This window comes from Pristiophorus japonicus, chromosome 8, assembly GCF_044704955.1.
Source record: "Pristiophorus japonicus isolate sPriJap1 chromosome 8, sPriJap1.hap1, whole genome shotgun sequence".
NCBI lineage: Eukaryota > Metazoa > Chordata > Chondrichthyes > Pristiophoridae > Pristiophorus > Pristiophorus japonicus.
Window position 1 is genome coordinate 182,608,422 of NC_091984.1, and position 16,404 is coordinate 182,624,825.

General features: G+C 44.8%; 1 protein-coding gene across 3 annotated transcripts in view; it reads left to right on the top strand.

The window, feature by feature from the left end:
- Positions 1–16,404, top strand: part of LOC139268860 (citron Rho-interacting kinase-like) — a 336,825-nt gene that overhangs the window by 176,459 nt on the left and 143,962 nt on the right. For all 3 annotated transcript variants that reach the window (XM_070887645.1, XM_070887646.1, XM_070887647.1), the window contains 4 exons: positions 649–702; positions 1,192–1,245; positions 3,805–3,945; positions 8,174–8,299. In XM_070887645.1, coding sequence (XP_070743746.1) covers positions 649–702; positions 1,192–1,245; positions 3,805–3,945; positions 8,174–8,299 — 375 coding nt within the window. The remainder of the gene's footprint in view (positions 1–648; positions 703–1,191; positions 1,246–3,804; positions 3,946–8,173; positions 8,300–16,404) is intronic.

Genomic DNA, 16,404 nt, shown 5'->3' on the forward strand with positions numbered 1-16,404 from the left:
CAAAAGGGAATTGGATATGTACTTGAAGGAAAAATAATTTTCAGGGCTATGGGTAAAGGGTGGGGGAGTGGGACTAGCTGAATTGCTCTTGCAGAGAGCTGGCATGGATGGGCTTGCCTGGCCGAAAGGCCTCCTTCTGTGCTGTAACCATTCTATTATTCTGTGGTGTAACTTTGACATATTGTATCATAGTAGTACTTGAATTGAGGTTAACTATGTTCCTAGCTGAAACCTAGACACTTTATTTTATCTGCTTCTCATTCTGACTGGACCACACTCTAGTCAATGAAGCATTCACCATGACAGATGGAGGGTTGTGGGGGGAGGGGTGGGGGGCGGGGGGCGGGTGGAGTAGAGCTCCTGAGCTCTGTATACAAGAGATCTTTCCAACATTCTCCTATAGGCACCCTTGAGGTTAGTGAATGGTGCTTGTCACATACTCCAATTTTGGCTACTTGCTTTGTCGTGATGGTCCAGCAATGTATATTGCCTTATGTATAATGCTGCTGCTATTGATCTTTCTGGAGTAGATTCTACTCTAATGTTAAGAATGGCTGCAGCACAATGTGTTTGTATGTGAGGGGGCACAGAGCCCATACCCTGATTTGATGCAAGTCACTGACATCAAGACTGGTCTTCTATTCACAGACCAGAGACCAGGGAAAAGCTGAAGTCGGAGAAGTGTACGCCAAACTGGAAAAGGTTTTTTACTTTTTATTAACCTTTCTTCACTATTGAATTGTGATTCAGACACATTGTTTGGCTTTTTCCCCAACCTGAGTAAATTGCAAAGTTGTTTAAATAATTAATTTTACTTATAAAAGACTACTTATTTTGAAGAGGTTTTTTTTCAAATTAGAGGCTGTCCTGATGGGATTGCATCAACTCTCACTAATGTGGAGTGGATAAACTGCAAGGGAGCCCACTTGACTTGGATTTGATTTGGGAATTTACAACACGATCCCCAATTATTACTAACTTGTTCCGCACTTCAGAACGATAGTGGAATGCACTCCTCTTTCATTGCTACCAATCTGTTAGAATACAAGTAGTAATATGTGTATAGTTAAGCTCTGAGAAGTTGAAAAAGAGAGAAAACAAAAATCATTCTGGAGCCTTATTCTTTTACCTCTGTGTTTGATGAATATAACTTCCGGCCATAGTATTCATGGACTGATGTAAATCTTTCAGATGAACACAGAACAGCAGAAGAAAATACAGGAATTGCAGGAAAAACTTGCGAAGGTAAGAATAATGCACTTTAATGGTGATGATTTCCCAGTGGAGAGAAGTGTCATTAGTTTAATGGTAATGATTTTCAGTGGAAGGGTGAAAATAATTCCATAATATATGAACATCAGCAGGATGTAAATTCTACAGATCCAGTGTCTGGGTAGGATAGAACTTGCCAAAGGGTGGTATAAAGAAGCCTGTGGGTGTTGGCTGACTTGCCGCTCACTACATCAATACAATGTGGGGTGACAATAAACAAACGGGACATACTGAGATTTGTGAAAGGCAAATTTAACTGAGACATCAGGAAGTATTTGTGCAGAGCATGTTCAACAGCTGCAACAGAGAGGAGGTTAAAACACTGAATTCTAGTCACAGTAACTAGTGGGGTGCTGCAGGATCAGTGCTGGGACCCCAACTATTTACAATCTATATTAACGACTTGGAAGAAGGGACCGAGTGTAACGTAGCCAAGTTTACTGACGATACAAAGATGGGAGGAAAAGCAATGTGTGAGGAGGACACAATAAATCTGCAAAAGGACATACACAGGCTGAGTGAGTGGGCAAAAATTTGGCAGATGGAGTATAAAGTTGGAAAGTGTGAGGTCAAAGGGTGGTATAAAGCAGAAAAAATCAAAGAGCAAGTTATTATTTAAATGGAGAAAGATTGCAAAGTGCCGCAGTACAGCGGGACCTGGGGGTACTTGTTCATGAAACACAAAAGGATAGTATGCAGGTACAGCAAGTGATCAGAAAGTCTAATGGTATCTTGGCCTTTATTGCAAAGGGGATGGAGTATAAAAGCAGGGAAGTCTTGCTACAGCTATATAAGATATTGGTGAGGCCACACCTGGAATACTGCATGCAGTTTTGGTTTCCATATTTACGAAAGGATATACTTGCTTTGGAGGCAGTTCAGAGAAGGTTCACTAGGTTGATTCTGGGGATGAGGGAGTTGACTTATGAGGAAAGGTTGAGTAGGTTGGTCCTCTACTCATTGGAATTCAGAAGAATGAGAGGTGATCTTTTCGAAATGTATAAGATTATGAGGGGGCTTGACAAGGTGGATGCAGAGAGGATGTTTCCACTGATGGGGCAGACTAGAACTAGAGGGCATGATCTTAGAATAAGGAACCGCCCATTTAAAACAGAGGTGAGGAGGAATTTCTTCTCTGAGGATTGTAAACCTGTAGAATTCGCTGCCTCAGAGAGCTGTGGAAGCTGGGACATTGAATACATTTAAGACGGAAATAGACAGTTTCTTAAAAGATAGGGGGATAAGGGGTTATGGGGAGCGGGCGGAGAAGTGGAGCTGAGTCCATGATCAGATCAGCCATGATCTTATTGAATGGCGGAGCAGACTCGAGGGGACATATGGCCTACTCCTGTTCCTATTTCTTATGTTCTTGTGTAATTCATTAAGAAATGGTGAGTTGCTGTATTGGGAAGGTGGTATTCAGCAAGGATGAGGTCAAATGGGCTGAAGGCCATCTTTTGAACTTGCATCTTCTAATGTAAAACAGCAAACATCTTGTGATGGGATTTGCTATGTTCTGTAGTCTGAACCTGTCAGAAAAATCATTGTTGTAATTTGCAGTTCACTGAACTGAACACCATTAACAAACAACATAGAAAAACCAACATGAGGATTGAGCAGTTCTTTATCCACGCATATATTTCTTGCTGAATGTGGTGTCTAACTCTGGAATCTGCAACACCACCCTTCTATCCCTTCTATTCCATTGGTTACTGGTTTGCAAAGGAGTGCAGGAAGACTTTGTCAGTTTTTACTCTCGATAACAAAATATTATACCATTATCTCCAATGCACCTGTTCTACGAAATTGACACCTAGGAATCTCTAGAGTGGACATAAAAGATCCCATGGCACCATTCAAAGAAGAACAGGGGTGTTCTCCCAGTGTCATGACCAACATTTATTCCTCAACTAACATCACTAAAACTGTTTAATTGGTCATTTATCTCATGGTTGTTTGTGGGACTTGTGTGCATATTGGCTGCCATGTTTCCTACATTAGATCAGTGACTACACTTCAAAGGTACTTCTTTGGCAATGAAGTGCTTTGCAATGTCTGGAGGTCGTGAAAGGCACAGAATAAATGCAAGTTCGTTCTTGATTCTCTTTATGGAGATCTACATCTCTCTTTTTTTTGTGCCTGATTGGAGTCTTACCCCCAGATTGCTTACAATTGATCTATTCTAACCACCTGATTAGTATCAGTTACATACACGGCATTACCAGGAGGACTTCAATCAGATCTGGGAATTTAATTCTGCAATAAACATAGAAAGTAGCCATTACAAATACAAACCAAAAACAAAAATTAAATTCAAATAAGGATTAGTTAAGTGTTACAAAGCCCATGAAATTCCTGTAAAAGTTCACATTATGACTGGGATTGAATTCATGAGCAAACACAGTCACGCAGTCCTACTCAGTTCCAAAAGCGTTTTTCCCAGCAAATCACAGGAGACCACCTGGTTTAAATATTAAAAATTAATCCTAAACTGACTTGTGCTTGAATCATTTTTCTCTCTGGCTATTTCAGGCCGTGAAAGCCAGCTCTGAAGCCACAGATCTCTTACAGAATGTGCGTCAGGCTAAAGAACGCGCAGAGAGAGACGTTGAGAAACTACAGGGCCGCGAGAACTCCAGTGAAAGTATCAGGAAGAAACTGGTGGAGTCCGAGGTATGTTAAGAGATTCAATTGCTGAACACAGTTAATCATTGTAATGTAGTCTAAATAGGCTTGCAGTAGTGCCCCTTCAGGCAAAAACTCACTGGCGCAATATAACTTCTTTATTGTGATATGGCAGTTCATTGAACAAATATCAAAGAAGTGCTCACCCAAGAGCAAAATTATGGCTATCTCAGAGCACTTTCTGGCACCTCTACTTTTTTCAGTTATTCCCCCTACAACTGAGAGATTCTAATCCCACAAATCTAAACTGCACAAAATCAAATCCAGTGCACCAAACTGGCTGTGCTCTGCTCACATTCCCTTTGAATGATAACCTTTTTGGATTTCTGAACATCCGTTCAGTTGTCTCTGCTGCTCCTCCCAACTTCCCCTTGGCCACCAAGTCAGACCCCCCCCCCCCCCCCCGCTTTCCCCTCGCCCCCCCCCTGCCCCGGCTTCACCTGTCCGAGTCCTGAATCCACATCTTTATTTTCTCTCCTATCTCTCTTCATGCCCATGCTGAGTTCATCGTGTCCAAGTGACCCACCTAATTCTCCCTTGATCCCATTCCAACTAAACTGCAGACCACCCAAGTTCTCTCCTGGACCCCATGCTAGCTGACATTGTAAATGGTTGCCTCATCTCTGGTATTGTTCCACTCCATTTCAAAGCCATGTTATAACCGCATCCTTTTTTTAAAAAAAAAAGCTCACCTGCAACCCTTTGTAAACTGCTGCCCTACCTCCAATCTCCTTTTCCTTTCAAAATAACTTGAATCTATTGTGGTCTCCCAGATTAGTACATCTTTCCCCAAACTCCCTATTTGAATCTTCCCAAGCAGGTTTCTGTATTGAAATGGCTCTAACCAAAGTCATAAATTATATCCTCTGTGACTGACCATGGTGCAGTAAACCTCCTTATCCTCCTTGGCTACTCTGTAGTCTTTGACACGTTGCCCACATCATCCTGCTCCAACGTCTTTCCTCTGTTGTCCAACTCTGTGGGACTGTCTTTAATTGGTTCCACTCTTACCTAATTGGTCGCAGCCAGAACATCTCCAGAAATGGCTTCTCTTTCTGCCTTCTGTCCCCCCAGCATCCGCCCTTGACTTCCTCCTTCCTCACTTACATGGTGTACCTTGGAGATGTAGGGTCCACTTCCAAATGTATGCTGACACCCAGCTCTATTTCATTCATGTTTTCAAATCTATTTATGGTCTCGCCCCTTCTTATCTCTATTACAACTACTACTCAGCATTACAACTACTACTGAGTACTCCATCTCCCAGACTCTGGCCTCTTGTGCACTTCCCTTATCCCTTCCCCACCATTAGCAGCTATGCCTTCAGCTGTCTAGGGCCGTGCTCTGGAATTCCCTCTCTAAACTGGTGAGAGTTGCATGTTGGACATCTCTGACGGAAGAAAACCACTTTCCTAAGTTACAACAGTGACTACACTTCAAAAGTACTTCATTGGCTGTGAAGTGCTTTGGGACGTGCGGTGGTTGTGAAAGGCATCATACAAATGCAAATTTATCTTTATTTTATTAGGCTGTTAATCAGATGACTTCCAGTCTTTAACTTAAGTGCTGTTAAAAGGTATAAGATCCATTCAAATGTTCTTGTAAGGTTTACTGTTCTTTGGAGGCACATACATATATGTGGGAAAACATTGTTCTAAGAACAGAGATGACTACAGCTATGATAAGTGATTTATCTTTTTAGTTGTAAAGGTTTTGTTAAGGAGTGACAGTACCATCAAACCACTTAACATGTGCAATGTGTGGGCACTTAATGGTTTAGAGTTATTAATAACACAGAAATTGCAGTGTTATTGCTGTCCCTGGAAAAAAAAACTCTCTCCCGACTCTCTTACAACTGCACTTATCAGCTCCTAACTGTCCAGCCTTTGGCCCTCCATTCACCATGACATTTCTGCAGCTACCGATCTGCTCAATCACATGCACACCACCACCTTTGATGCCCTAGTCCCTGTTAAAGCAATACTCTCTCTCACCCTGGCCGTTCCCTCTAGTACAGCCCTCATCTTCGCTCCGTTAAGTCCAAGGGATGCAGACTTGAACAAATATGGCGGACTACTGGTTTAGCCTTCACCGCCAGATCTGGCTGGATCACATAAAGCACCATCAGGTCTTGCTCTCGTCTGCCAAAATCGCTCGCTGTTCCAGAATCATTCTGGAATGTAAAGATAAACCCAGGCTTCTATTCTCCACTCCTAACTGTCTTTTTAAACCTCTCTTCCCAGTCTCCACTCTCATCTCCGACAATAAGTGTGAAAAGCTCATGGACTTCTTTGTCTCTAAGATTTAGACCATCCGTTTGGCTGCCTCTTCCTTCCTTCCCCTAGCCCACTGGGCCAAACTTCCTCGAAAGAAGCCCCCTGCCCTAGCTCTGATCTCACATCTTTCTCCAGTTTCTCCTCGATCTCCCCTCATAACCTTTCTGAGCTCATCCTGTCCATGAAACCCACTTCCTGCTCCCTTGACACAATTCCCACAACTGCTGACCACCCAACTTCCTTTTCTGGCTCCCATGTTAGCTGACATTGTTAACGATTCTCTCTCCTCGGGTGCTGTCCCCTTCTCCCTCAAATCTGCTGTCATCACCCCTCATTAAAAACACAACCTTTGACCCCTCCGTACTTGGAAACTACAGCCCCATCTCCAACGTCCCTTTTCTCCTTGAACGTGTTGTCGCTTCCCAAATCCATGCCCATCTTTTCCGCAATTCCATTTTTGAATCCCTCCAATTCGGTTTCCGCTCCTGCCCTGGTACAGAAATGGCTCTCATCAAAGTCACAAATGATATCCTTTGTGACTGTGACAAAGGCACACTACCCCTCCTTTGCCTTCTTGACTTGTCTGTAGCCTTTGACACGGTTGACCACTCCCCTTCTCCAACACCTCTCACTGTTGTCCAGCTGGGTGGGACTGCACTCGCCTGGTTCCATTCTTCTCTATCTAATCGTAACCAGAAAATCACCTGCAACGACATTGTTGCCTCTGGTGTCCCCCAATGATCTATCTTTGGCCCCCTCCTATTTCTCATCTATATGTTGCCCCTTGGCGACATCATCTGGAAACACAGCGTCAGTTTCTGCATGATACCCAGCTCTACCTCAATACCACGTCTTTCGACCCCTCCATAGTCTCTAAATTGTCAGACTGCTTGTCCGACATCCAGTTCTGGAAGAGTAGAATTTTTTTCCAATTGAAGATTGGGAAGACCGAAGCCATTGTTTTTGGTCCCCGCCACAAACTCCATTTCCTAACCACCGGCTCTATTCCTCTCCCCAACTCCTGTCTGAGGCTGAACCAGACTGTTCGTAACCTTGGTGTCATATTTGACCCTGAAATGAGCTTTCGACCAAATATCCGCAGCATAACAAATACCGCCTATTTCCACCTTGGTAACATCACCCGTCTCCGTCCTTGCCTCAGCTCATCGGCTGCTGAAAACCCTCATTCATGCCTTTGTTACCTCTAGACTTGACTATTCCAACACACTGCTGGCTGGCCTTCCACATTCTACCCTACGTAAACTAGAGGTGATCCAAAACTCGGCAGCCCATGTTCTAACTTGCACCAAGTCCCGCTCACCCATCACTCCTGTGCTCGCTGACCTACATTGGCTTCCGGATAAGCAATACCTTGATTTCAAAATTCTCATCCTTATTATCAAATCCCTTCATGCCGTCACCCCTCCATATCTTTGTAATTTCCTCCAGCCTCACAACCCCCCGCCCCCCGCCGCCACCCCCATGCCCAGACCGAGATGTCTGCACTCCTCTAATCTCTAATTCTACCCTCTTGAGAATCCCTGATTATAATCGCTCACCCATTGGTGGCCGTGCCTTCTGTTGCTTAGGTTCCAAGCTCTGGAACTCCCTGCCTAAACCTCTCCATCTCTATAGCTTTCTTTTATTCTTCAAAATGCTCCTTAAAACATATCTCTTTGACCTCCGGTAATTTCTACTTGTGCGGCTCGGTGTTGAGTTTTTTAAAAATCTCATAATACTCCTGTGAAACACCTTGGGATGTTTCACTACGTTAAAGGCGCTATATAAATACAAGTTGTTCTTGTTGTCTTTATATGCATTTAAGGCAGAGTTTTGTAATGTGGGCTGAAATGACTGGCAGTGGCCTATTATCAGAGTCTGTTGGGTAGCAACCATCACTGCAGAACCAGTGGAAATTTCTTATGTGTTGATAATTGTAGGAACGTCGCAAGTCTTTGGAGAACCAAGTGAAGCGGCTTGAGATGGTGGAACGCAGAGAAAATAAGCTAAAGGAGGATTTGCAGACAAAATCTCAGCAGATCCAACAAATGGCTCAGAAAATCCTGGTATGTGCAAGAAATTGACAGTGATGGAGAGACATTTAGAAAGTGATAATTAGAGAAGCAGTGCAAGGGGAAAGATACGTGATCAGATAATAGGAAGAGAAGTTGCTGTAATGCTCCCCCACCCCCCTCCCCTCCCACAGTCACAGTAGTTTTACAGGGCCACACTCCTCACTTGGCTGAGTGGGTATCCTGTTCTCTCTCTTTGCTGCACTTTTGTTCAGCTGACCACTGGTAGAGCATATGCCAGTGGTCTGGAAATGATTCATTCCCATTTTCCTTCCACATGTAGCTTCCCACAGCAGAGTTGGAGAGGGGGTAACAAGAGAATTGAATTGGTTTTCTTGCACTGGTAATTCATGCTGTTCTGGTGTGCTGCCTGAGACTGGTATGCTACTTAATGCTGTGTGCCCAGTGCAAGGTGTTGGATTACTGTCAGTATTTTGTTTCTGTTGACTGGTACCTTGATATGGAAAGCAGTTTAGTGCACTGTATTAGGCATCATCCTGATTACTGTAAAGCACTGTTCTGTGTCATTGTTACACGCAAAATACATTCACATTGGAAATTTACTAAAAAGCACTGGAGAGATAGGATTAGTGTATAAAGTAACTAAACTAATTTATGTGGATGTGGAAACCGAGGGCTCAATTTTTCCCAAGCCTGTTTTCTAGCGTATTGCCAGAGTTACCGTCGTTTTTCTAGGCCAGAAATGCACCAGAAATATCTTGCCAAAGTGTCCCTGATGTATAATTCAAATTTGGCGCCACACAGCGTGTTCCGTCGCCTCTTGCGCCGAAAAACGATGCCGCACCTTCTGTGTATGTGTGGGGAAAAAAGGTTACATTTTTGACGTTGCAATAGACGCGCATGCTCAGTACAGCTCGGATTTGGCAATCGGCCATTTTTTAAAGATCCAGTTGTGTGTGTGTGTGTGTGCAAACGTTGAGTGCTGTGTGAGAGCATTGGAAAAATTTCAGCTACAGCACTGCAAGATGCAATGCGGTGCAAGGACCAAGAATTTCTTACAGGACGAAGTAGAGGCACTTACTGTGATTGAGAACAGAAGGCAGGAACTGGACACCAGCAGAGGTCACATAAAAGGTCCATCCAAAGAAATGAAGAAACGCTGGAACCAAGTAGCAGAAGATTACTGTGCAATGGTGACCACCATGAGATCTGGAGGCCAGTGTAAAAAGAAGTGGCAGGACCTTGGTCAAGTAGTTAGTGTAAGTAATATTTTCATTTATTCAATGGAATTGCAATTGTAAATGTGACCATCCATATGTCCCACCCAGCAGAAAGATACCCTCTTTAAAAGTTAGGTTTTCATCTTTGCAAAGGAAGGTAGCACATAATAAATGGGAAAGAACTTGAACAGGAGGAGGCCCGGCAAATCTGCACCCACTGACATCCTTGGAAGAGAGGTTTGCTGCTTTCATGGGTCCTGCCTGGAAAAAAGCAATCAGTACTGCACAAGCTGGGCCCACACTCAAGGGAGAGGGTAAGTCCTGTAAATTCATCATAGTCCTTCAAATCAGCCTGCTGCCTGGCCTGCGATGTATGAGCTTACTCATGCCACCCACCCTGTCCCCTCCTCTGCTGCTAATTATTCTGTTATATTTTGCAGGGAGAGGGTGCACAACCAATTGTCGTGGTGCATATAGGTACCAACAGTATAGGTAAAAAATGGGATGAGGTCCTACAAGCTGAATTTAGGGAGCTAGGAGTTAAATTAAAAAGTAGGACCGCAAAGGTAGTAATCTCAGGATTGCTATCAGTGCTATGTGCTAGTCCGAGTAGAAATAGCAGGATAGTTAAAATGAATACGTGACTTGAGGGAGGGATTCAAATTCATGGGACATTGGAACCAGTTCTGGGGGAGGTGGGACCAGTACAAACTGGACGGTCTGCACCTGGGCAGGACCGGAACCAATGTCCTAGGGGGAGTGTTTGCTAGTGTTGTTGGGGAGGGGTTAAACTAATATGGCAGGGGGATGGTAATCTATGCAGGGAGACAGATGGAAGTAAAATGGGGGCAGAAACAAATGGTAGAAAAGTGATAAGGAAAGGTGGAGGGCAGAGAAATCAAAGGCAAAAATCAAAAAGGGCCACGTTACAACATAATTCTAAAAGGACAAAGAGTGTTTAAAAAAACAACAAGCCTGAAGGCTGTGTCTCAAAGCGAGGAGCATTCGTAATAAGGTGGATGAATTAACTGCGCAGATAGCTGTTAACGGATATGATGTAATTGGGATTACGGAGACATGACTCCAGGGCGACCAAGGCTGGGAACTCAACATCCAGGGGTTTTCAATATTCAGGAAGGATAGACAGAAAGGAAAAGGAGATGGGGTAGCGTTGCTGGTTAGAGAGGAGTTTAACACAATAGTAAGGGAGGACATTAGCTTGGATGATGTGGAATCTGTATGGCTAGAGCTGCGGAACACCAAAGGTCACAAAACGTTAGTGGGAGTTGTGTACAGACGACCAAACAGTGGTAGTGAGGTTGGGGATGGAATCAAACAGGAAATTAGGGATGTGTGCAATAAAGGTACAGCAGTTATCATGGGTGATTTTAATCTACATATAGATTGGGCTAACCAAACTGGTAGCAATACAGTGGAGGAGGATTTCCTGGAGTGTATAAGGAATGGTTTTCTAGCCCAATATGTCGAGGAACCAACTAGAGAGAAGGCCATCCAAACTAGGTCTTGTGTAATGAGAGAGGATTAATTAGCAATCTTGTTGTGCGAGGCCCCTTGGGGAATAGTGACCATAATATGGTAGGATTCTTCATTTAAGATGGAGAGTGACATAATTAGTTCAGAGACTAGGGTCTTGAATTTAAAGAAAGGTAACTTCGATGGTATGAGATGTGAATTGTCTAGGATAGACTGTCGAATCATACTTAAAGGGTTGACGGTGGACAGGCACTGGCAGACATTTAAAGATCACATGGATGAACTTCAACCATTGTACAATCCTGTCAGGCGTAAAGGTAGCTCAACCGTGGCTAACAAAGGCAATTCGTGATAGTGTTAAATCCAAGGAAGAGGCATATAAATTGGCCAGAAAAAGCAGCAAACCTGAGGACTGAGAGAAATTTAGAATTCAGCAGAGGAGGACAAAGGGTTTAATTAGGAGGGAGAAAATAGAGTATGAGAGTAAGCTTGCAGGGAACATAAAAACTGACTGCAAAAGCTTCTATAGATATGTGAAGAGAAAAAGATTAGTGAAGACAAATGTAGGTCCGTTGCAGTCAGAATCAGGTGAATTTATAATGGGGAACAAAGAAATGGCAGACCAATTGAACAAATACTTTGGTTCTGTCTTCACTAAGGAAGACGCATCTAACCTTCCGGAAATACTAGGGGACCGATGGTCTAGCGAGAAGGAGGAACTGAAAGAAATCCTTATCAGTCAGGAAATTGTTTTAGGGAAATTGATGGGATTGAAGACCGATAAATCCCCAGGGCCTGATAGTCTGCATCCCAGAGCACTTAAGGAAGTGGCCCTAGAAATAGTGGATGCATTGGTGGTCATTTTCCAACATTCTATTGACTCTGGATCAGTTCCTATGGATTAGAGGGTAGCAAATGTAACCCCACTTTTTAAAAAAGGAGGGAGAGAGAAAACAGGGAATTATAGACAGGTTAACCTGACATCGGTAATGGGGAAAATGTTGGAATCAATGATTAAAGATGTAATAGCAGCGCATTTGGAAAGCAGTGACAGGATTAGTCCTAGTCAGCATGGATTTATGAAAGGGAGATCATGCTTGATAAATCTTCTAGAATTTTTTGAGGATGTAACTGGTAGAGTGGACAAGGGAGAACCAGTGGATGTGGTGTATTTGGACTTTCAAGAGGCATTTGACAAGGTCCCATACAAGAGATTAGTGTGCAAAATTAAAGCACATGGTATTGGGGGTAATGTTTTGACATGGATAGAATATTGGTTGGCAGACAAGAAGCAAAGAGTAGGAATAAACAGGTCCTTTTCAGAATGGCAGGCAGTGACTAATGGGGTACCACAAGGTTCATTGCTGGGACCCCAGCTATTTACAATATACATTAATGATTTGGACGAAGGAATTGAATGTAATATCTCCAAGTTTGCAGATGACACTAAGCTGGGTGGCAGTGTGAGCTGTGAGGAGGATGCTAAGAGGCTGCAGGGTGATTTGGACAGGTTAGGTGAGTGGGCAAATGCATGGCAGATGCAGTATAATGTAGATAAATGTGAGGTTATCTACTTTGGTGGCAAAAACAGGAAGGCAGAATATTATCTGAATGGTGACATTAGTAAAAGAGGAGGTGCAACGAGACCTGGGTGTCATGGTACATTAGTCATTGAAAGTTAGCATACAGGTACAGCAGGCGGTGAAGATGGCAAATGGCATGTTGGCCTTCATAGCGTCAGGATTTGAGTATAGGAGCAGAGAGGTCTTACTGCAGTTGTACAGAGCATTGGTGAGGCCACACCTTGAATATTGTGTACAGTTTTGGTCTCCTAATCTGAGAAAGGATATTCTTGCTATTGACGGAGTGCAGCGAAGGTTCATCAGACTGATTACCAGGATGACAGGACTGACATATGAAGAAAGACTGGATCGACTAGGCTTCTATTCACTGGAATTTAGAAGAATGAGAGGGGATCTCATAGAAACATATAAAATTCTGACGGGATTGCACAGGTTAGATGCAGGAAGAATGTTCCCGATGTTGGGGAAGGCCAGAACAAGGGGTCATAGTCTAAGGGTAAGGGGCAAGCCATTTAGGACCGAGATAAGGAGAAACATCTTCAGAGAATTCCACAGGATCACAATTCTCAACCACAAAAAGTTGTTGAGGTCAGTTCGTTAAATATATTCAAAAGGGAGTTAGATGTGGCCCTTATGGCTAAAGGGATCAAGGGGTATGGAGAGAAAGCAGGAATGGGATATTGAAGTTGCATGATCAGCCATGATCATATTGAATGGTGGTGCAGGCTCAAAGGGTCGAATGGCCTACTCCTGCACCTGTTTTCTATGTTGAGGCCAATCCTGACGATGCAGAAGAAGATTCAGATGTGGACGAGCCTGAAGAGGTGAACATCTTCTAATCCAACCCTCCAGACCAAGAACATGGGGGTGAGGGTGAAGGGGAGGGAATGGAGCTGTATGAAGCCCCCACTGTTGTACTGACTTTAAAGGAGGTGCCGATCATGGAGGTGACAGCCCCTTCCGTGACTGGTGGTTTGAGTGCTGGTGGGACATTCCATGATTTCACACCTTCTGAGGTTGTGGATCCCAGGGGTGTGGTGCAGTGAGGCACACCCGTGGGGAGGAGGCAAGGGAGAACTCGACCACGCTTTCCTGAGGTGCAGGATCTAACAGATGTGGTTCAGATGATGTAATTGAGTGCGGAGAGCATTGACCTTACTCCTGGATGCCAATCGTGGGGTGCGTGATGAGGTAGCGGGACTGTTGAGAGAAGTAACAGCAATGACATGAGCAATGGGAACGATATCCGGGACCATCAATGAGGGAACAGTGGCCATGAGGGAGGGAATGTTGCAGGTCGTTGAGACACTGTCAGGGCGCATGAGGGACGGCACGTTGGAGTTAGCTGCTGCAATAAGGGAACACGCCCAGACCCCGCGCCCATTGACAGAATCAACTTTCACTCCCACTCCAATCCCCACACCAGCCTCTGAAGAGCACAAAGCCGGGCCCTCCAACTTGCCGCTTGACTCCGACGCCGCGCCCCTTCTCCCACTCCCCCCCCCCCCCCCCCTTAAGAGATGCACAGTACCCGAGATGTTAGAAAGAATAAGCTTGGTACCAAGCCCAGAAACACTGTGCCACTGCCTGTGGGCAGGGGTGGTGGAGTGTCCAAAGAGACCAAATGCAGCTGGCAGTCTTAGAATAAGCGGGAGGAGAGATGGGTGCAGCGTTTCTTTGCTGCTGCTGTTGTTATTGTTGTTACTGTTGTAACTGTTCTCAAATTAAAAGTTTTTTGTAGCTTATGTAAATTTACAAGTTTGTAAGTGATCTTAAAGTAATGTTTGATACAAGAATAATTTTATTAAAGTTAAGTACATTGTAAACTTCTAAATAAAATATATTTAAAACTGAATCATGTCCCATTAACACAACACAACATTACGGAACAGCTCCACACAATAAACATGTCCATGTGGAAGAGTTGTCACTGAGCCCTTGGGCATCGGTAAAGCGTTCACAGATGAGCTGCTGGTGCAAGGCTCGAGCAATCGTTAAAGGGGCACGATGGCCCGCCGTCGTGCTCCGGCCTCAGGCATTTGCATGGCTTCCTCATCCTCTTCGTCGTCCTCCTCCTCCTCCTGCTTGTCATCTGCATCTTCCACATTGTTATCATCAGCCACTCTCACCGCAGGTGGGTCTTCCACTACCAGGTGCTGCTGCCTCATGATGGCTAAGGCATGCAGCACACAACAGTGAACTGACCGACAATCTCAGGGGAGTACAGCAAGTAGCCTCCGGAATGGTCCAGGCATCGGAAACACTGTTTCAATGGTCCTCTCTATGGTGCTGCACGTTGCAATGTGCGATGTGTTGTATTGACGGTCAGCTTTCCATCCGGGTTACACACGGGCGTCATGAGCCAGGTGGCGAGGCCGTACCCTTTGTCTCCCAATAGCCAGCTATGCCCTTCTGGCTGCTGCTGCTGAAACATGGTAGACTGTCGCATAGGATGAACACATCATGGGTTCTCCCATGGTATCTTGCATCGACTCACATGATATGATGCATGTCGTCATGCATGAGCTGCATATTAATGGAGTGGAAGCCTTTTCTGTTCCTGTACATCTCGGAATCCTCCAAAGGTGCTCACAAGGCGATGTGGGTACAATTAATGCAGCCCTATACCTTTGGGAAGCCGGCAATCCTGGAGAAGCCCACAGCCCTGTCATGGATTGCTTGGGCGGTCATGGGGAACTTTATGAAGTCATTCCTCCGCGCATACAGTGTAGCCGTCACCTGGCGAATGCAGACACGTGTTGCATGTTGAGAGATGGCGCACACATCCCCAGTTGTAGCTTGAAACGATCTGGAGGCATAGAATGAAAGTGCAGCTGTAACCTTCACTTCAACTGACAAAGCAGTCCTCCTGATGCTTCTAGGTTGCAGTCTGCTTTGACCAACTCGCAGATCTCACTTACAACTTCTTTGCGGAAAGGCAGCCTTCTGACACAGTCTGCATCACTCAGGTGGAGGTCTTGATATATCTGAGGTGGGTAAGGCCTACTGCCCAGCACCTTACGGGCTCTGATGTTCCTAATGCGATGACGTCGAATCAATTGTCTCCTATGTAGCACCATGATGCAGAAAGCTCGCACAAGGTATGTCATTGTTAGTATTGCCCCCATACTTAAATTTAACCTTTGAAAGAAGCTCAAAATGGCAGGAAGGCAGGTAGGCAGGACTTGTCCGCAGTTCTCTCTCTCTCCCCAAGGTCTGTATGGATGGACCACAACCAAAGGTCTTGTGACTTCTCTCTCTCTCCCTCCCCTCCCCTCCCCCCTCCCCCCAACTGATTGCAGTCTTGTGACTTCTCCACTTCTCCTCTCTCTCTCCCCTCCCCCCCCCTAACTAATTGGAGTCTTGTGATTTCTCTTCTCTTTCCCCCCCTCCCCAACTTAACTAATTGGAGTCTTGTGACTTTTCTCCCCTTCTCTCTCCCTCCACCTTCCCCCCTCCCCCACCACTCATTGCAGTCTTCATTGCAGAAGGTTTCCGATTGGCATCTCGCTCCCCAGACTCGAAGCCTTCCGATCGGCACCTCGCTCTCTTTGCTCCTCCGCCCCCCCGCCCCACGGCTTGTTTTGTAGCCGAGCCCCAAGCCAATGTGTCTGGACGCAGGGCCGATTCTGCTAGCCAAAGTTACGACCCTTGAACCCTGCTTCAAGACGTTCGGTGGTGACGTGAGAGTAAGTTTTAAAAAAAAAAAAGAGAACTTCTGAAATCCAACAAATTTACACTTCTACGTTGATGGGCTTAAAAAAAGGTTGAACTTTATTATTGATTTTGACAGTGTTCTTGACTTCCTTCAAAATCTTCGTTCAGCGCCGATTTGTGAATG